Source organism: Camarhynchus parvulus, chromosome 4 (assembly GCF_901933205.1).
Source record: "Camarhynchus parvulus chromosome 4, STF_HiC, whole genome shotgun sequence".
NCBI classification, from domain to species: domain Eukaryota; kingdom Metazoa; phylum Chordata; class Aves; order Passeriformes; family Thraupidae; genus Camarhynchus; species Camarhynchus parvulus.
The window spans coordinates 27,505,849-27,526,371 of NC_044574.1; the positions used below are offsets into that span (position 1 = coordinate 27,505,849).

Genomic DNA, 20,523 nt, shown 5'->3' on the forward strand with positions numbered 1-20,523 from the left:
CTGCTTTGCTTGCAATGGCCTTTGTCAGCAGCACAAGTTCTGGATGAGTTCCTCTTTACATCCCCATTTGTGGTAAAGTTTATCCAAGCTCCCTTTCTAGATAAGCGACCTGATTCTGTTGCATGAGTCAGTTTTACCATGAAGAAGTAAGAAATATATAAAAATGTCTTTTTAATTCTATGTCATCCATCAGTATGGAGTCATGTAAAATTTGATCCCAGGCTTTTAATTTACTGAGGCAGTCAGCCTAAAGGATTTGGTCTTCTGAGACTGTGCTCCCAGGCCTAAACCAGCAAACATTGATGATTTCTCTGCCTTCAGCCTCTGATGTACCTTGTGACTGATCAGAAATGTCTCAGACAGGGAAAAAAGTGCTTCTGCTCTGACACATTTCTCAACCCTTTATTGCTCTTCTTTGTGCAGTGTTTTCTTCAGATTTCTTCTCTGCTGATATATGTCTACATCAGCTGCCCCCAAGCTCACAGTTTACCATGCCAGACACTTTCCCAGGAAAACAGTTATTTTGCTTCTCCTTCACATAGCTCTGGTGGTCTTCCTAACCTGTTGATGGAAAAGAGTCCTACGGCATCATTGTTGAAGGCAGCATTCCTTGACCAGCAGGGGTTGTCTCAAAGAGCCCCCTCTGAACCCTGCTAGTCCTTTGAGAATTACTGCAAGGTTGTTCTCCAAGACAGGGAGATACCAGCACAGCAAAGCACAGCACAGCAAAGGTTATTTTCATGAGGGAAGATGTCTGGCATAGTGGCCACACAATTCAGAGTGTTCCTTTAACTGCTCCTGAGTTCTCCAAATAGCCATGCAGCTACCATGGATAAGTTTTCTTAACTTTCTGTTTTTCTCTGAGACTGTGACTAAAGGAAATCTGTCATGTGGTAAACAATCTTCACTTTACCTACCCTGATTTTTTTCCTGAAGGTTATGGTAATTATCTCAGACAGCTATGATTGTAGAGATGTTTTTGCCCTCCGTTACATGAGTGACTCCTTCATGACTCCTTCACCTCAGGATTGCAGGCAGCTCTCCTGAGCATGCTGGCCAAAGCATCAGTGAAGTTGTTTGCCCTAATGCAACATGTTACTATCTTTTTTTCTCAGTTGTGTGCAAAATGTGCAGCCTTAACTTTGACAAGTTCCTGGCAGTAAAATAAGCATGTTTGTGAGGTTGACCATCATTTTGCATCAGGCATGGTTTAATGACTTACCTCACCTGTAAGATGCTGCCATATGCTCTGCTGCTTGTGGGGTTGCCACAAACACCCCGTTATACTTTTCTGCTTGTAAAGTGGAGGGAAGAGAGAACAAGACCAAGAACCTCAATCCTACATAGTGACATGGTGGCATCTGTTGATATCTTATGTTCTTCTGAACATACTAAATCCAAATTTCTTCTGTTTCTGTGACCAAGAATGACACAGTGTTGACAGACTGTGGATGTGTATCTGCTTCACCTTTCTCTTTTAGCAGAAAGTACCTGTGTTGTATCTAAAAAGCATATTTTTCCTGATCCAAGCAAGCCTAGTTCAAACTCCTGCGTAAGAGAGAAAATTTTATTGGTTTTGATCTCAGATTTTTTCAGATGGAAGCACTGATATGCACTGTCCTATCTTGTGTTGGAAACTGTGTTCTGCAGTATGCCCAGAAGGCAAGTGCAACCCAAGATGTCCATGGGGTAGAAGGCCATGAAAGGAAGAACATGACCATGAGCAGCCTTGTTTGTATCTGGATACTCTGTAGGAAGTCCTTTCGTGTCTTTTCACTCTGCTGTTCCCTTCCAGATGGGGATTGAAGATGCAAGGGGAGCACCTCAGCAATTCTGCTTGCTCCAGTCAAGGCCTTGCCTGCAATTTCAGCTGTTAGTGAAACAGGTCTTTCTTTGTTCCCGCTGTTTTCAAAAATTTCTTTCATTTTTTGGTAGTTGCTGGGAGCCATACTTTCTGCCTAATGAAGATATCTTGGTTCTGTCCATACTGGTGAAAGAGGGACTGAGTAGAAAGCAATCAGTTATGTCTGTTAGCAGGGATGAGCTAGATGAGCATTTAGAGCATTTAGATGAGCACTTTTAATCCATCTTCTTCCTGTTCAGAAGTGACAGCTAGTCATAGCATTTCTTTTAAGATCTCTGTGTGCAAATGTCACATTTTGGTTCTGTTCAGAAATTATTTAGGTTTTTTTCATTTCTTAGTAGTCTCCATCCTCTAATTATAGACTGATGCTTCAAAACCTGTAGTTTGTGGGGGCTTCGTGGGTGGTAATGTCAAATTCAGCTAAAGCTACATCCTCATGCTAGGCTAGAAAGCAGCCAGTAACTTCTTTGTTTGATGATGAATAACCCCTGATGTAGTGAATTGCTTCCATATACCTCCCAGGCTTCATTTTCAGTCTGGTACTTCTTGTATTAAACCAAATGCACATTGTCCATCATCTTAAACAAATTCTCTCAGTCTTCCTTGGTAAGCCGTGGTTTGTTGATCTATAATCATTCAAGTTGTAAGTACATGTGCAAAAAAGAAAGAAAACTTTTCTCTCTGTTTTTGTTTTTCAAATTCATTCTACTCTGTAGAGAGGGCAGATGGAATCTCAAATAAACTTTTACAGAGTGTTTGTCATCACACATTCCTTTATTTGTGTGTTTGCCAGCTTCTTAGCATTTCAAGGTCATGACATATCATGGGCTTCAACTTTGGTTGTAGAAGTGTTTAAAGCACTATATGTTTGTGTGCTGTGGTTGGCTGAGATGAAATGCTATAAGAAAATTACCTTGTGAAAGATTGCATGATTATTTTTCAATCAGATGTGCTGTTTGTATGCCCAGTTTTTCTTCTAAGGAGGCTAAAAATAATCTCTGCTTTCAGGGAGCAGAGAGAAAGAGAGAAGTTGTTTGCTGCTTCCTCTGGTAGCAATGTGTGTTCATTTAGATTATGTATTTTACAGAAGTGAAAACCATAATTTAGGTGCTTTTCAACTTCCATTTGCTCATAAATTTCTTTCAAATCCTCCTGTGGGCATAAAACCTTACACTGCCTCTAGCTGCCACTAGCTAAAAGCAAATTACTTCTAGTGGTCTGTGAAAATCTGTTTACTGTTGTGGGGATACTTTGGACCTGAACAAGGCAAAAAATGCCCTTCATCTCCAAATAAAAAAGCAGTAAGATTATTTTTAGTGCACATGATTCTTTAGTGTATCTGGTATGGAATGCTACTGCACGTTTCCTGTCATGCTGCTCTTTTATGAGAAAATTTTACGTCTCTTGGTAAACATGAATTAGGCAATACTCAGTTTTACTGGCTGAAAATAAAACTTTCTTTGACAAGTGCCCAGTTGTAGAATTAGGGTAATCAGAAGTTCCCATGCCAGCTTGTCTGACAGATCTTTGTGTTTCTTCACAGATCCAAATGTGCTCTTCCTTGTTGATTCTCTGATCTATGGAAAAGAAGACAGTGACATCCTGCTAGTGTGTCCACTAACAGATCCAAATGTTACAAATTTCACACTGAAAAGGTGTGATGGCAAACGTCTCCCCAAAAATATGACGTTCATTCCCAATCCCCAGAAAGGCATTGTTATAAAGAACGTGCAGAGGTCGTTCAAGGGCTGCTACCAGTGCTTGGCCAAGCACAATGGAGTTGAGAAGATATCAGAGAAGATTTTCTTGAATGTGAGACCAGGTAACACAGGATTTATGCCTTCTTTTAGAGAACCTGATTCCCAGGAGGTGTAGAGAAGGGTTGTGAAGCCCCACTGCAGTCCAAAGCAAAGTGGTGAGCTCAGAAAACTTGTTTTGGGCAAGTTGTGTCTTGGGCAAGTTAGGGCACAGATTGATCTTGTGACACTTAGCTTGTGGCTGTGCCTGGAAGGTTTGGCCATGATGAGCTTTATTTTCTGTTCCTGGCGATTTCAAGGCATTTTTAAAATCATTATAAGAAACTTGGATTATGCTGTTAAATTCTGAGGGCAAACCAGCACCCTGAGGTTCGTACAGGTTTGCACAGGCAAAATTATTTCAGTGCCTGACTCCTGTGTCTGTTGCCCACTAGTGACAGCAGCAGGAACTGATTGATGGCATTGAAGAAGAGGGATTTGGTGGACAGGAAGAGCTTATGGAAGGAGAAGGTCTTTGTCTTCATGATATTGAGTGAAGATGGTCACAACAGCAGCCGTGTGCACAGATGATGATGGGGAATGCATTGTGGCTCAGGTGCTACATGCAACACTACGCTTGGCAAACCTGTTGGTGATACCCTACACTTGACCTTCCCACAGCCTGTGCCCTAGGGTTGGGTGCTTAGGTGGCTTTGGGAAGCAGGAGAAGCCTAATATTTGTCAGCCAGACTTCACAGGCCGGTGTTGTCTGGGCAGTTTGGAGCCTACGCTTACCCCGTGTGTCATTGCTGGGCTGGGGAGATACCCAGGAGGGAAGGGGAGGGAGCAGTTCAGCCAGCCAGGCTGGCTTGGCATTTCCTCAGGGGCCAGTAAATGAGTTTGTTCTCCGTGTAGCTCTGGACACTTGGAATGAAGCCACTCCTGCTGCAGCTGAGGCTGCTGCCGAAGGAGGGGAAGCACAGCTCAGGCCAGCAGGCCGCTGTGCTCATCCCGCTGCCTGTGCCTGCCGGGGCTGGGAGCTGAGGCCAGGCCACAGCAGCATGTCCCCTTGGGCTGCTGAGGGAGGCTGCCCTGTGCCATGATGAGGGCACACACACGCTGGTGTTTGCTCCATGACAGGGTCCGTGTGACCTGCCCATTCTGTTTGGAGGTGGGGCAAGAGGTTGAGGAGTGAGGGCCATCTCAAGCGTGGAGTTTGCAGTGGCAAGTTTAAGTCCTTTTTTTCTCATGATTTGGAAATTCAGCATTGTCACTCTCAGTATTGTAATTACTGTGCTGTAGAGTTTGGTCCTTACTGAGTTCACCTAGTAAAACTCCCGCTTTCTCCTTGGCTCAACATTTAAATGCACTGGAGATGCTTTGGTGGATAATGTTTTTGTAGTTATAACCATGGCACTCAGACCCTCAGATGTGAGCTTCTGGTACAGAAAGACTGAAGAGGCATCTGGGAAACAGGGAGCTCTGCAGGAGTACTCAGACACACAACAGTTATGATAGCACAGGGAGTGTTTGTGTACAGCCCTTCTCAAAACAATGAGGGGCTTTATGGACTTAGGGCTTTTTTTGGATGTCTAGAGATGTTTCTGGCAGATGAGAACACAGAATGCCTTCTGCACTGGCATCCTTCTGTCACTTGGGTACTGCTGAGTGCTGAGGAGGATTTTTGTGTGAGCCTTTACATCTAAAGAGAGCAAACATGTTTCTTTGTTCTCTTCTGTAGCTTCTTACAGCAACATGAGGAAAACATTATTGTTAAAGTATGAATGGCCGAGAAGCATGGGGTTTTCCTAAATTTTGTACAGTTTACCTAAGAGAACTACAAAAGTTATGTCAGAGGCAGAAAGAGAGTCTGGAAGACCTTGTTTGATACATGCTGCAGTCTGATACATGCATATTCTGTCTTCCTATGTGAAAGCCCTAGAGCAAAGTAAACTGGAGTTTAATAAAAGAGGAAAATTTGAAGAAAGGATAAAGAAAATAGAAAAACAAACCACGAAGGGAACACAGGAAGAGTTGAAGAGCTTTGCAGAAGCAGGAGACACATAGTCCTCAGATTCACCTGACTGTTGACAAAAGACGTCCTGAAGCAGAACAGGGTACAGCTACCCCATGTCTGCATGTCACCACCTGCTTCTTGGGTGACAAACTGTGAGCCACCCTGTAAGCAGAGGTTGTGGTGCTTGCAGGCACAGGTGGTGCAGAATTCCTTGAGCTGTACCTGTCCTTCTTAGGCTGTCCATCAGGGACCTGTCAGACAGTGCTTCCTGTTGGCTGTAATGATTTGTAATTAAAATCTGCAGTTAGTGCTGGGCTGCTGTTCTTCAGTGACTGATCCTCACCGTGTTTTCAGTTCCAGAGTGCTACTTTTTAATCATTGTCACAAAATTAATCATCTCATTGATGGTTCAACATCATTCAGGTTTCTTCATGCAAGTTACTATGCTCTAACAAGTATTATCTAACTTTAAGTGTAGTTTGAAACAAAGTTGAAGCAGAAATGTGCTTGTTGTTGAGGAACAACTGTGTAATGTGTTAAAAATTTTGAATACGTCTTAGAGCCTTGATTTTATTGGAAAGTTAATTAATGACTGTTGATTTTTATCCCCCCGGAAGAGCTGAGACTAATGAAAAGTAATAAACTTCTAAATTGTTTTACAGTTCACAAAACTCTTCCTGTCATCACCTTATCAAAAAGCTATGAGCTTCTCAAAGAAGGGGAAGAATTTGAAGTTACCTGCATAATCACGGATGTGGATAGCAGTGTACAAGCTAGTTGGATTCCTCACAAAAGTGGGGTAAGTTCCTTTAACTCATGTATCATGTGTGCCTCAGCACAGTACACAGACTCTCTGTAGACATTCATGTCCTTGTCTTGGGTACCTGATGCTGTGTTGATTTGGATTTGTTGCATTTACAAGGATTCAGTATCCCACAGACTGGTGAGAGGACAGCGACTGTCCTGTGCCCTTGAGGATGGCTGGGAGGAAAAGCAGCTGCGTGGGTTTCTTTTCCCAAAAAGAAATTAAAGTTAGGCTCTTCAATGTGAAGTTCAGGTGACCTCTGTTGGGCTTCCTAAATACGGAAGCGTGGAGTGCCTACACATCACATTGCAATCAATGGGAGCTGCAAATATCAACACATGGACTGCAAATTACATATTCTAGTTGTTATCATTAACAGTGAAATACCTGCTAATTAGCATGGGGTTGTGCGTGACAGGAATAGTAGTAGGCATTCATAGGAATGATTAATTCATTTAAATTACATAGTGTGCCTCACTAACTGGAAAAGCTCTGAAAAATGAACCAGTGAACTGGCTTCTGTCTGCCAGTGATAGATTAAGTTACTGGCTGGCATCACCAAGTTAAATTATTGAGAGACTCAGTGCTCCAGAAGTTTGACACTTGCAGTGCAACTATTCTGCAGAAACGGGGCAGAGAGATCCCCTTCCCTGGTAAGCCAGTGTGCTGCCAGCTGTGCCTTTGACATGAGCAGCAGGAATTGGGTTGTTCTTGAGAATGCTTCTTGATCTTCTGGTATACCTTGAAATATAAATTAATTAAAAGCCCTTGTGAAGACTTTTTAGTAACTCCTACCATATACTTTCCCATGCTAATTGACTGATCTTTTACTGCTAATATTAGTGCCCAGAATACATCACTCTCAGCCCATGTATATGGAAGACTCCTGTGGTATTTGGATAAATCACATCTCCTTGGGCACATAACAAACAGGAGTCCTGTTCCCTAGGGCTGGGCATGCTGTGCTTAGCAAATCCACCAGCTCTGGCAAAGCTGTTCTTGCTAAGTGCTCACTGCTCCAGAAATCCCACCCCACAGCTCTGAATGTTGAGAAGGTCTAAGTGACATGAAGGTGGCTTGGGACATGCAGATCTGCTTTTGTTCCTGTGCAGACCTTCATCTGAGAATTTCATTCCCCTCCCTTTCCTGTGTTACAGATTGATGAAATTGAGGCCTTCCCTTCATTTTTTTGTGCTTTATAACTTTTTATTTAATATGTAAAAGCCACAAGGAAAGTATTTTCCCAAAAAGTTTGACTTTTCTGTCCTTTCTAGTAAATAGTAGGAGCTGCTGTCTTTTAAATACTGACTATCAAATTAAATTTTGTATTGAAAGAGAACGCATAAATTTCATCTTTAAGTAGATTCAGAATTACATTTTGTTCTGAATAGATGAGAGAAAAAAAAGCAAAATGCTTTTTCCATGTATGGCTGAAGTTATCACCACTTTTGACAATTAGGAGACTGGCTATTAGCAAGCACATCCATACTGACTATACTTCTCTTGTGATTATTATAAGTCAGGAGGAATCAAAATTGCATTGAGAAGCTTTAATTTGTCTCGAAGCTCTTGGAACATCCAAGAATTACAATAATTCAATTAGAAAATCATAACAAGTCCAGGTCTGCATTTGGTTTAATCAGTGTAAATTTTATCAGTCTTTCCAACCATACCGAAAGTTCTCACAGACACTAAAGTCAGCATCTCAAAGCATTTATTTTTTCTGTGCATATGTATAGAATCATGACATATTTAAGAGAATGAAGTTTCCAGTTTCCTTTAAGATTAATAAATTTATATTGCTGTGGACCAAGAATCAGAGTGGATACCAGTGGGAGGATGCTGTGTATAGCCTGCTGCCACCAGGGCTCTCTGCAGCATGCCTGCAATCAGGAGATGCTGTGGCCTTGGAACATAGAGCAACATGGTTAAAATGAACCCCAGGATGTTAAATTCTCTCTTGTCATTCGCTGGGAAGCATTGCAACCATTAGAGAGTTGCTGAAGTTCAGGCACCATTTGAAGGATGAACCACACTTCTGAGATGCAATGACTTCATACAAGAGCTTCAGCTTCTGAGCATCAGGAAAGTCAGGACCCAGTGGTAATTTTGCATCAAGCCCTACAGTTAGAAGTACTCTTTGTGCAAATAAAACTTTCAGTTGGTTACTCAGCCTCTCACCAATACTCACCATGGTATTGGAAATCTGGCCAGAATGAGCTGGGTCTGAGCTGGGGCACACCAGCTTTGTCATCAGGTAATGGGAACCTTTGAAGAAGCTAGAGATCTAGTTCTTTTTGTCTTGGCTTGGTCTCCTCCATTTGGCTCTCTTGGGGCCGGTGAGTGTAGTCCCAAATTCATCCCACCCCCACTCCATGTCCCTCCACATTCTTGCCTTAGAAGGGAGCTTGAGAAGAAAAGAAAAAAAAAAAAAAGAAAAATGGGAGGGGATAGGGCTTAGGAGAGGACTTTATCTTCTAAAGGCAGCTGATCACACACTTGTTTTGCATGGAGAGATTCTAGTGACAGGTTTGTCGTGCTGGCTTACTATTCCAGTTTAAAGTTATGAATATTAATATGGCAAAGTTATAATTACTTCTATTTTTAATTTATCTAGGAAAGATGATGCATACACAGTGTTTTAGATGTTAATTGTTTTTTACCGACAGATTGTTACAAGCAAAAGCAGAAATTTGCGTGATTATGGATACGAAAGGAAATTAACATTGAACATCCGTTCAGTGGGAGTTAATGATTCTGGAGAGTTCACATGCCAAGCAGAAAACCCTTTTGGAAAAACCAATGCCACAGTAACCTTGAAAGCTCTAGGTAAATACTTCTTGTAAAAATCTTAACATTTCTAAGAGCAGGAGATGAAAAGTGAGAACACTGGGGAGTCTTTCCTTCCTTCTCTCTCCTTTTCCCCAAACCTCAGCAAGTTAAGTTGGTTTTCTGTAAAGGTTATTGCTGACTGGCTCAATATGGGATGGCTCAGGAAGTTGTGGTGTGTATGACTGCTTTAATTTCCATAACCCTTTGCTAGTTTTTGGAAAGTGATACTAGAACAATCACCCAACAGTGTTTCTGTCCCTCTGGTTTGTCTCATACTTCCTGGTTTAATCTAAAATTTAAACTGGTTTTAACAAAGCAGCTAATTTACCTGCTCCTGGTACTGTCCCTGTGCCCAATTTGGCAGCACAAGTGCAAAGCACATCTTCAATACCTGCCTTCCAAGCATGGGGAATCTCACTGACAGTGTGTCAGTGTGTTTTATGTAGAAGCTGTAGTTGTAGCTCTATTTAAAATAATGCTGTGACCAACGTCATGGTGCACAAAGACAGCATGAAATTGTTCCGGAGGTCACCCCCTTGTTAAACCCACTATCCATCACTTCTACATGTTTTGGATCATGTCCCTAAACAGTGAGCAAACTCCCTTCATCCTCTTGTTTAATAACAGATGTGTTTAGAGTCTGCTATATATTAACTTGGGTGGCATACAGTGCCTTTTGAATTTTAAAGCTGCTGAAACCTGCTCATTTGATAAATTGAGTACAATTAAGGACATATTGGTATAGTTAATGAGATCATTCTGGTCTGTGTAGTTGCTACAACTGTTTCAGTTCCATTCAAGGGTGTAGTAACTAAGGGAAGTGTAGCCCTGGATTCTTTTTTTCCTTTTCAAATCTGTTTTAGTGTTGCACAGACACGCTCTCCAGCCACACTGCTTGTTTTGCTTTGCCTGGTAACATAAAGAAAACAGAAGTGTTTGACCTGTGTGGGTCAGATCTTCAGCAAACAGGCAGAGGTTTGGGTGCCCTTAACCTTGCTGTACCAGTTGAGGGGGTAGGGCTCACAATGAAAGGGATGTTTTCCTCATTTTTTTACAGGAGAGATTGCATTCATATGTAAAAGAGTGAAACAGTGTGAAGTATGAAAGAAGATCTTCTCCCCAAGGGGATCAATGTGAAAGCTTTTATTATAAGAGGAGGGAAGTTCTACACTACAGAAATTCTTAGTACTACTACATATGCAAATGTAGCTTTAAAAAGGATTGACTTTGGAAAGTCTGGGGTTTAAAATAAAGCATGGCATTATAAAAAGTAGGAAATAAAATTTTTGTTTAGTAAAATACAAAGTTTGTATTTAATAAAAAATGCCAGAGAAAAGGTGGAATCTTTCCTTTCTGAGATAGTTTTCTCTTTCCACCCTCTCAAATTTGACTTAAATAAGCTCCAGCTTTTGGATACCTTTCACCATTTATTGTCAAAGTGACTATATTTACCTGAACTGTGCCAGCTCCCAGCGTCCTGGGAATTGGTGTATGGTGTGTACATAGAGAGAGATCTGGGATTGTAATATTTACTAAATCATTGTGGCATTAACATTAGCCAAAAGTTTTACAAGAAATAATGTGTATTTTTTGTAAAATTCCTAATTGCTTTTTCTCTTGAGTATTTTATCTAACTGTAGAAGGTACTAGAACTGCATTAAGGGGACTGGTAAAATTATAATAAAATTTTATTTGAGGGGAGTTGGGTCTGATTTTGAATATAGCTTGCATGGGGAATCCTGTGTTTATACAGAAAACTGGAAAAAAAGCACTGCACAGGAACTGCAAACCTTCAGTTTCCAGATTTGAAATCTTTTCCTCTTTTCTAATGATGGAGAACATTTTAGAGCATCCCTGCCTGCTGTGAATTTACTTCATCCTTTCTTCTCAAAGCATCTGTCAAGCGCTCTGGCAGATCCATATGCTTTCACCAAGCCCCACTGGCTCTGGCTTTCCCAGGCTCGGGTGCCCAGCTGGCCACAGCAGTTTGATTACTAGAAAGTGGGAAGAAGCAGAGCTCTGAGATTGACTTTAGGTCTAAATTCAAGCTCTCAGTGAATGTGTTTCCTTGTAATTGCAATCTGCCTGTCAAACTGATGATTCCCTTATGAATTTCTGTAATAGGACTAAAAACTTGTCTTTTTAAAGTGAATCCTCAATCTGATGAGTTTATTAATGAAATTAAAACCACTACAGCAAGGATGTTGTTAGACATGATATTTTGGAACGGAACTGCACAGTGATAAATGGTATCTGCCAAATGAAAGATTAAGACCCGGCAGCAGATGTACAGAAATGCCTTAGTTTAAGATGATTGGTATCCAGGCCTGTGGACTTAGCACATTTTTCTCTAATTACAGCTTTTAATAGCTTCATTTGTAATGTTGTTCTTAATTACACTTGACAAAGAAACCTCTAATACTCTAGTATGCTGTAATAAATGATTTTAGCTTGCTTTTTTAATAATGTTTCTTTCACACCAGACAGTTAACAAGTCAAATTTTTGGAAAAATAGAAATACCTGAGTAGAATCAAATACATGCTTGCATTTTTCCAAATGCATATAGAAGGTATTTGTCACCAGAAGATGGAATTATTGGTACTAAGGCACTCAAGGCTGCTTTAAGTTCTGTGCCTCATGCTATATATAGCTAGTAATGTTGGCTTTGGCAGGTGAGGGTTTAAGTACTGATTTGCAGCTAGGGTCTCCTGTTTCATACTTGGATGTTTGATCACTGATCTTGAAGTCATCTGAGTGTGGTTAGAGTACTCACAAACTTCTACATGGCCCTGAAATTGTTTTTCTTCTCCTCTTATGACTACCAGCTAAAGGATTTGTCCGCTTGTTTGCAACAATGAATACCACAATAGATATAAATGCAGGACAAAATGGAAACTTAACAGTTGAATATGAGGCATATCCAAAACCAAAGGAAGAAGTCTGGATGTACATGAATGAAACATTACAGAATTCCTCAGACCATGATGTCAAGTTCAAGACTGTGGGCAATAACAGGTAACAATATGCTTGGCTGTAGTGTCGATTTCACTCTGGCACAGCAGACGAGAGTCTGCTTTGGAAAGAGGAAAATGGGGATGGTGACAAAATTGTGACAATAAAAGATGTAGTACGTGTGGCTTGCCACGGTAACTGGTGCAGTCTGCCGACCTACATTTGGAGCAGCACCGAGCTAACCACACCATCTGAGGACCAGCATGCTGTTTACTCACCACTCACTTACATTCCTGTCCAATAAGCAAAAAAAGAGAATTAAGGTTGGTCGTGTGCAGAAACTTCCTTCACTGCCACAGCAGACCCCAGTACTCGGGGAAAAAAGCTTATGTTTTTATTTCTGGTGGGCACTGTTCTCTCCTGATCCCTTGTCTTAAAAAATCCAGTGAAGTACCTAGAACATGTGGCCTAGGTTGTGAATCTGAGTTCCTTCCTCAGTGAGAAGAGGAGCAGGTGATGATGCATGCATGGTCTGAGCCTGAGGCTCAGCTGCCACACAGGCACATATCTGGGTGTTAGAAGTGCCAAAAATTCTGGATGTTGGAAGTTCAATGGCAATCATAATGTAAGATAAGAGTGTTTGCATGGATGTCTGCAGAAAATTCCCTCCCTATTTTCCATGCAGCAGTTGCCTGTTCAGACCAAGTTGTGTGTGTTAGTAATGCTTAAGTTTTTTCTTTGCAGTTACACAAGTGAACTTCACCTTACACGCTTAAAAGGAACAGAAGGAGGCATTTACACATTTTTTGTGTCCAACTCTGATGCCAGCTCCTCTGTAACATTTAATGTCTATGTGAAAAGTAAGTAAAGTGAACAGTCTGAAATATTTCATTATCATAGTCATTGTATTTTATACAACATAATGTATGCACAAGATGTCACAGTGTGGTTCAGCATATGAGAGGCTTTCTGAAGTGAAGCACATGCTGGAAAACTAAATGTCAAGATATAAAAGTGCAGAGTACTCACACAAATCCACCTACTATCCAGCATGACCTTATATTCTAGCGAATGTATTCCAGAGATTACCAGAGAGCAGCTAGGTTGTTTATACAGAAAAAAAACCTGCAGCACCTGGAAACATGATCTCAAAAATAAGTATGTATCATAAACCTTTTATAATTTGAGGTGGAGCAGGATACACAGGGATTATAATTTGCATTTCTGGCAACCAAGTTAAGCTTTTAATTGTTCTTAATTTGTTTGAGTTGGATGCAGAGTTTGAAAGCTTGTCAGGAGAATTACTCACATTTAGATGCCTTTTGGCATCTAAGTACTTCTGTATAATAGTATAAATCACCATTGTTTTAGAGAAATCTGCATAGCTTTACAAATGTGTTTGTTGTCATCTTTGGGACATGCTTGTTAAGACAGAGCACTGGCCTCAGTTCCAAATAGCATTCTTCAAGACAAAAGCTAAACTTCAAAATTAATTCAGTGAAACCTTCAGAAAACCCTGTGCTTAGCAGAGCCATCCTCTTAGAGCATTTCATGCGCTCAGCTGACAAATATTGGCTGCTGCTAAAGGCCAGGCTTAAGGAAAATTAAACCAAGAGGGACTTTGAGCCCAGCAGGAGGAACCGTATCGAAAGTAAGTGGATGCGCTGCAAATGCAGTTTTGTGTTGCTGCTGTGCTTTAGCAGCAATGTGTCATTTTTCAAGCACAGTTTTATACAGAGGATTGTCAAGCCTTCCACAAATGCATCAAGTCCTTGCTTTTAATTTCTGAATTCTTCTCATTTATCATTGAAGATCAACATTTGTAGCATCTCTATTAGCAGTGACATGGTTTGGATCTAGAAATGTCGCTTGTGCTCCTTTCAGAACATGGTATTTCATCCTTCGTCTATGAATGTTGACACTTGCATTGTGCCTTCTGTTTCCTAGCTCTGATTTCTGAGATAAGGCCACTGGTGATCTCAGATCTCCTTTGTCTCAGTGAGTGAGCGTGCGTCACAGTCACAAGGGATGCTTCTAGTGTTTCAAAGATTAATGGAGCAAAATGTTGAGCCAGAAGTTTTAATTTCTCTGAAGGAATGGGAGAAATTGCAGGTTGCCTATAGTATGGGCACAAGAACTAAAAAACCACTATTTCACAGTTTTGGCATCATCAGGTGTCAGTTCTCAATGCAGATCTCTATGTTGCTGCTTTTGAGGCATGTGCTACTTTAAAAAAGCTGAAAATCCCCGTGGCTCATGGTTAGGAAACCAGACCAGGAAGAGAGAATAGAGAAGTGGAATGGACAAGGCAAGAAGGAGTACAGACACTTTTGTTCTAAATGGCTTGCCCATACAACTAGCAGCCTCCTAGTCTTTTTCTTTCTTCAACTACTGGTCTTGTAAGTAGCAAGATCAGTCTTGGGATGCTCTGAGGAAACGTAAGCAGTCTCATAGAGCCCACACTGCTGTGCTCTGTGAACCTGGGTGGATTGCAGCCATGGCTGAAGCAACTGGATTTGATGCACTTGACTCAAAAAGTTTCTTTTGGCATTTTGACTAAGCTCCTGTAAACATTTTTTCGTTTTGAAAAAGAGAGATTAATAGATTGGTCTTTCTAGGGGTTCTTTTTAATAACAGCAATCCCTAGAAAAGGGGTTTTTGCTGGCTTGTAAAATACTCATCTTTTACCTGTGAAACACAAACTGCATGACAACGTACCATATTATTTGACATATCAGAGTAACTGCCAAAGGTGAGTCATGTGTGGGTGGGTCAGATCCTGATCTAATGGGGTGTCCTCACCTGACATTGTTGTCAGGGATTTTGCATAAATTCCTTAGATGTAGCTCGTGATGTTTACATGTCTGGCTTGGGCATGTAATCAGCAGAAAATAACCAAACAGGTAAAACAGGATTCATAATCAGGAGAATGTCTTCACGTAAACAAATACTGATGCTGAAGCATTTGCTAAAAGATGTGACAACCCAGTGCAGAAGTACTTGGCTCGGATTTAAACATATTTACCAGTTGCATATGCCAATCTGAAACAATACTTAATTGCTTTTAAAATTGTGTGGTAATTCATAATAAATGTATAGAGGTAAGCAGCTTTAAAATTAGGAGCCAAAAAGAAAATTACTGCTTGACAAGCAGCATACTGTACTCAACTACAATTAAGAAACTGTGGAAATCTCCAGAGTGGCAAGGTATTGTGTATCTAGCAATTAGCAGAGGGATTTTCCAACTAGTAACTGAATTTAGTGCAAAATAATATCTCAGCTTAATTATAGTCAACAAAACATTATCTATGCAGTTAGAGCTCCTGCTGCAAAGAGAAAACTGGTCATGGTATTATAGATCCCATGAAGCCATGCTCAGTTGTTTTCCTGTCATTGGACTATGCAGTGAACCATGAGGAATCACCATGATGTTGTAAAAAGATTTGTTACAATCCAGAAAATGTAGCTCCAGCAGGAAAAAGCTCTCTTTTTGTCTGGGATGACTGACAATACCTATTAAGTGTTACTTTTTAGACATTTACTTCATTAACAATGAAGGAAGGGAAACTGGCAATAGAAAGCAATTAAGTGCAGAATTCCATTATACAGAACATTGAATTAAAATAGAAGTGACCTCTTATAAGTCGTCTTTGGTATATTCAGAATCAACATTAATAGAAGTTGAAAAGCAATTAATAAACTTAGCGAAATTAGAAGTTTAAGACATTTAATGCCTGATTACAGAAGGCAGTATGTATATATGCTGAGCAATATAATAAAATGTTAAATATTTAAGGGGTTAAAGTCAGAACAGTTAGCAACATCTAGTCATTAGGAGTCTGATAGCAGGAGGGGTAATTAGGCAGTGCTAGCCATAAAATCTAGCACAGTAAAATCCCTTTTCAAAAGAAGATGCGTGGTGACAGCGTGGCATCTGTTTGCAAAAGCCAGTCCATCTTTGCTCCAGCATCCCTTGAAGTGCCCATACTGGTGGTTGAGGAAGGTGCTCTGGCTGCCAGAAGGGGCTGCAGGTGCTGAGATGCATGGCCTGAGCTGGCAAAGGAGCAGCCAGTGGTGATTGCAGTAGCAGCTGTCTCAGTCCCTTGGGTACTGATGTGGGGGGCTCTTTGCTGCCTCAAGTGAAATGCATCCCTTAATATCTCTGAGCCAGAGGGGCTTGGGAGCCCTCAGTGCTGGTGGGGAGAGGCTGATCGTGCTAGTTGCCACATCAAAGTGCTTCACTAGGCACATGACAGGCAGAGCTGCTCTTAGGTCAGCACTTCTCAGAGGCTGCTGCAGCTCAGCTTGCCGTGGCAGCAAGGCTGGACCACTCTGCCTGGGCTGCACAGCCTCTCATCTCCTTACTCTTGCAGGGTGAGTCCATGTGGGCCCGTGGCCACATAGACAGGCTTTTATTGGCTAGGTTTTTACAGTGGAAAGAGCCTAACTAGTATGGGCATTTTTGTTTCCCTCATTCAGCTTCAGATGTTACATGGAGGCCAACTCTGGCCTCCATGTATTTTTTCCGTGGCTTAATGCACAGATGCCTCTTATATTTGGCTTCTCAGTTCTCTCATTTCTTGAGTTACATTGTGCTGTAATGTTGCCTAAAACACAGCATATACCTAAACAAATAGCACATGGGTTGTAGTTTAGCTAACTACAATTTCACAATCCAGCCATTTTGACTGGAATTTCAGAAATGTGAATTACATCTGTTCTGTGAGCACTGAGGCTGGGTGAGATGCTGTGTGCTCTCAGAAAGTTCTTCACCAAATGAGTAATGCTGAAAATCAGTCTCAACATTTTGCGACAGTGTTTGGTTCTTGGTGTTTTGTGTAAAACACAACATGCGGATTTAGAAATGAAAGAACATTCAGTTCCTGTAACATGAGTCACGAGGAGGTGGTATGTGATTGAGAATATACGTGTGCTTTGTTGTCTCCAATTTAATCAGAGAGTAGAATATTCATTAAAAACTAACGCTGTGCAGTCTTCGTACATGGGTTTCATCTGGAATAAATCTGTGTTTTCCCACTGCAGCCTATACAGCTTCACTACTTTCTAGAATTAGGAGTTCATCTTACATTTCTGTAAAGCCATATTAACTGATAATGGGCTTTTAACTTGTATCCGTCAGGTGAGCAGAATCATTGCAATGTAATCTTTCAAAGTTTCTTTCATTAATTTCTCTTTGGGTGATTTTGCAAGGAAGCTAAAGTTGTTAAGGGAAGTAAGGTTTCAGTTTCATCAGGAAAAAAACCTTGCTGTGTTGGTGGTACTCTTGGCTGAAGCCTGTGACAGTGGACTAATGACTCTGAAGTCCACCTGACTGCACGTGTTTCCTTGAAACAGGGGCTCCTAAACCAACTGCAGGACTGACTCCTGTGCAGGATGTGACAAAAGGCATTGGCTGGATTAATTGCTTTCTAAACTACCAGAGCAATCACAAATTCTCATTCAGAAAGCTAATACCTTCAGCCCAGTGTTGGCTTCCTCTACTTGCAATGTTTCAGAGAATCAGGCAGTTGGGCAGTTCAGTATCTTAGAGGGATGCATGTCCTCTGTTGGGAGGTCTGCACTGGTTGCCTTGCATTGTATTTCCTTTCCTGGCTGCAGTGGTAATATTGAATACACGGGGCAGATGTGAGAGGGATGTGGTTTGACAGATTTAGTACACTTTTAACTGGGAAGAAACTGTCCTCTTTACAGACTGGTAAAGTCACGCTATGCAGGAATGGGAACTTTACCATTGTTCTAAGCACACACTTCTTTGGGTCTTTTAAGCTCTTAGCTTTGGTGGTTTAGGATCTTTCATCAAATCAAATACTCAGGGGAGATGAGGTATTCTTCTAATATCCAGCCCAAGCATTCAGTAAGAGCTAATATTTTCACAGACGTTAGATTTTTGCAGGACACCAGTTCATACCCAGACATCCTTGAGCATAAGAAGGTCTTGCTCACCTGAGTGATTGCATGGATTATGAGGCAGACAGGTTGCTGGTGGAAGAGCAAATAGCAGCATACATTCTGTGTTCCCCTAGTGGATGACTATTGCTTTTCTTTATTGCAGCAAAGCCTGAGATTCTCACTCTGGATATACTTAGCAATGGTGTTCTCCAGTGTGTAGCAGCTGGATTCCCAGCCCCTACCATATTCTGGTATTTTTGCCCAGGAACTGAACAGAGGTAAGTTAAATAAACAAGAGTCTCCAAAGGTTGTTTTAGGTGCAACACATCCACTTGCTAACTACAAATTAAGAAAATGAAATTACTTGGTTACATTCAAATGTTGCATCATGGTTTTAATCCTTTTTGGCATTGCATTATTTGCAGTATTTTGTGAGAATGCAGGGATACATTTCATTTTTCTCCTTTGTATTCTGTCCTTGAAAGGGGAATAACCAACACTTGCTGTGTAAAAGTAAAAGATAATGTTTCTGCTGCAGGCTAGCTATGGCTTTTATCAGCTTGGCCCCAGATGACACATGTTCTATATGCAATTTCACAGAATGGCAATCACAGAATCACTTGTGAATATGGCTGTTATAATTTGTTTTACTGTGTAATGAAGTAATTTTTCCAGACATAATGTAATTAGATTTCTGTTCACATGAAACATATGACAAGTAAACAAGTCCAGTGTTGTTATGAATGAAGTTGGATGTTTTTAAAACCAGGTGTTTATAAGAAGATTGGAGAGTTTCACTGTGAAGTGAGTGAGCATTTGTGAAGCAAGTTTTAAGGTTTTGCTTGACTTCCCCCATGGTTATATCATACTAGCGAGTAATGGGTCTCTTTCCCACTGGTGTAATTTTTTGAATGTCTGAAATAATTGTTATTTCCTTAATGATTTCAAATAGGACCTTTTTTAAAATCTTATATGTGTGCTGATGCAGTAAATATGTGACATATAAAGGAGAAGCAACGTCTTGAGAGAAAAGAACTGGCTGTTTTCTGACTGCATATAAGCTTCATGGTGTTCATGTATATCATGGACTTCTTTTGTGCTCTAGTAAGATGATGCCTGGGGAACATTTTCAGAAGTGGGTAATAGACCACAACTGCTTGATAATGAAATTGAAAATGTATGTTGAATGGTATAAAACCCATAGAGAAGTTACAGACTTGTAGGTATGTGTAACCAAAAGCAAATGCAAAGACATCATGGTCTCCAATTGGGCCAGGCTAGGTGTATGTATCCATTTCTCCCACTACATACAAGACCTGAATCACCGTGAGAAGGCTGTTTCAGGGTTTAGATCTTCAGCTGAAACTCTTTGTGGACCAGAGTTGTTCAGTTCTCTGTTGGTCTGGCACTCCAGGTATCCATTGCAGGTAACTGTCAGTATTGTTTCTCCAGGTGTTTTGATTCACCAACAATATCCCCCATGGATGTCAAAATTGGTTACACAAATTCATCAGCCCCGTCATTTGAGCGAATCCTGGTGGAAAGCACCATTAACGCCAGCATGTTCAGGAGCACCGGCACTGTGTGCTGTGAGGCCTCCAGCAACGGGGACAGGAGCTCTGCTTTCTTCAACTTTGCTATTAAAGGTAACATCCAGAAAACATGGGTGGTGTGTGGCTCTTTCTGGAAAAGGATTTTTAAGTGGTTTAGCTATAGGAAGGTTTACAGTACTGTGGCTGAGCACATGATAACATACTACATTGCATGTTCTGCCTGTCAGAGTCTTGCTTTAATTTTTCAATGACTATTGTGGTACTGTCTTTTTATGGCACCTGTTCTGCAGTGCAGTATGTAGGTGTTTTTTTCTGTCTATGCAGCACAGAGGAAAACCACCTACAGCATTACCCTGGCTTTCCCCCTCTCTGTCCCTTTTGTTTTCCTGTTTTTCTGTTTTGACTATTTAGCTCATCACTTCTTTTTTCAAAGAAAGATTGCATTTTATTTTAGGTTTTTACAATGTCTCAGGAAAAGTGCGGTCCCCAACTTGCCTGGAGCCTTAGTGTCCTGCTGCTATAAAAGAAGTAACAACAACATACTGCAAAAGGGCTTATGAGTTTTGTAGTGGTATTTGTAGGTTTGTGGGGGAGAAGAAAAACCCACTAGAACATAGATGATTTGAAATGTGTTTGTAAAGCTGTACTCTTCTTTGCAAAACCAAATGTTCTACTTCTTTTTTTTCTGTTACACCCAGATATAACATACAAATAAATACACCAGATTTGGGGCAGATGGGTTGTAGTAGAATGATATTTCTTCACTACTTGGCACAACCTCTCCTTGTAAAGACTGTGCTGTAGTGATCATGCTTAGGTGGGGGGCAAAGAGGAGGAGAAGAAATTAGGTCTT

General features: G+C 40.9%; 1 protein-coding gene across 1 annotated transcript in view; it reads left to right on the forward strand.

The window, feature by feature from the left end:
• The window catches only part of KIT (KIT proto-oncogene, receptor tyrosine kinase), a 55,339-nt gene that overhangs the window by 18,556 nt on the left and 16,260 nt on the right, over positions 1–20,523 (forward strand). Inside the window, exons 3-9 of the mRNA XM_030948229.1 lie at positions 3,408–3,686; positions 6,280–6,416; positions 9,092–9,251; positions 12,081–12,270; positions 12,952–13,067; positions 18,281–18,395; positions 19,570–19,763. Coding sequence (XP_030804089.1) covers positions 3,408–3,686; positions 6,280–6,416; positions 9,092–9,251; positions 12,081–12,270; positions 12,952–13,067; positions 18,281–18,395; positions 19,570–19,763 — 1,191 coding nt within the window. The remainder of the gene's footprint in view (positions 1–3,407; positions 3,687–6,279; positions 6,417–9,091; positions 9,252–12,080; positions 12,271–12,951; positions 13,068–18,280; positions 18,396–19,569; positions 19,764–20,523) is intronic.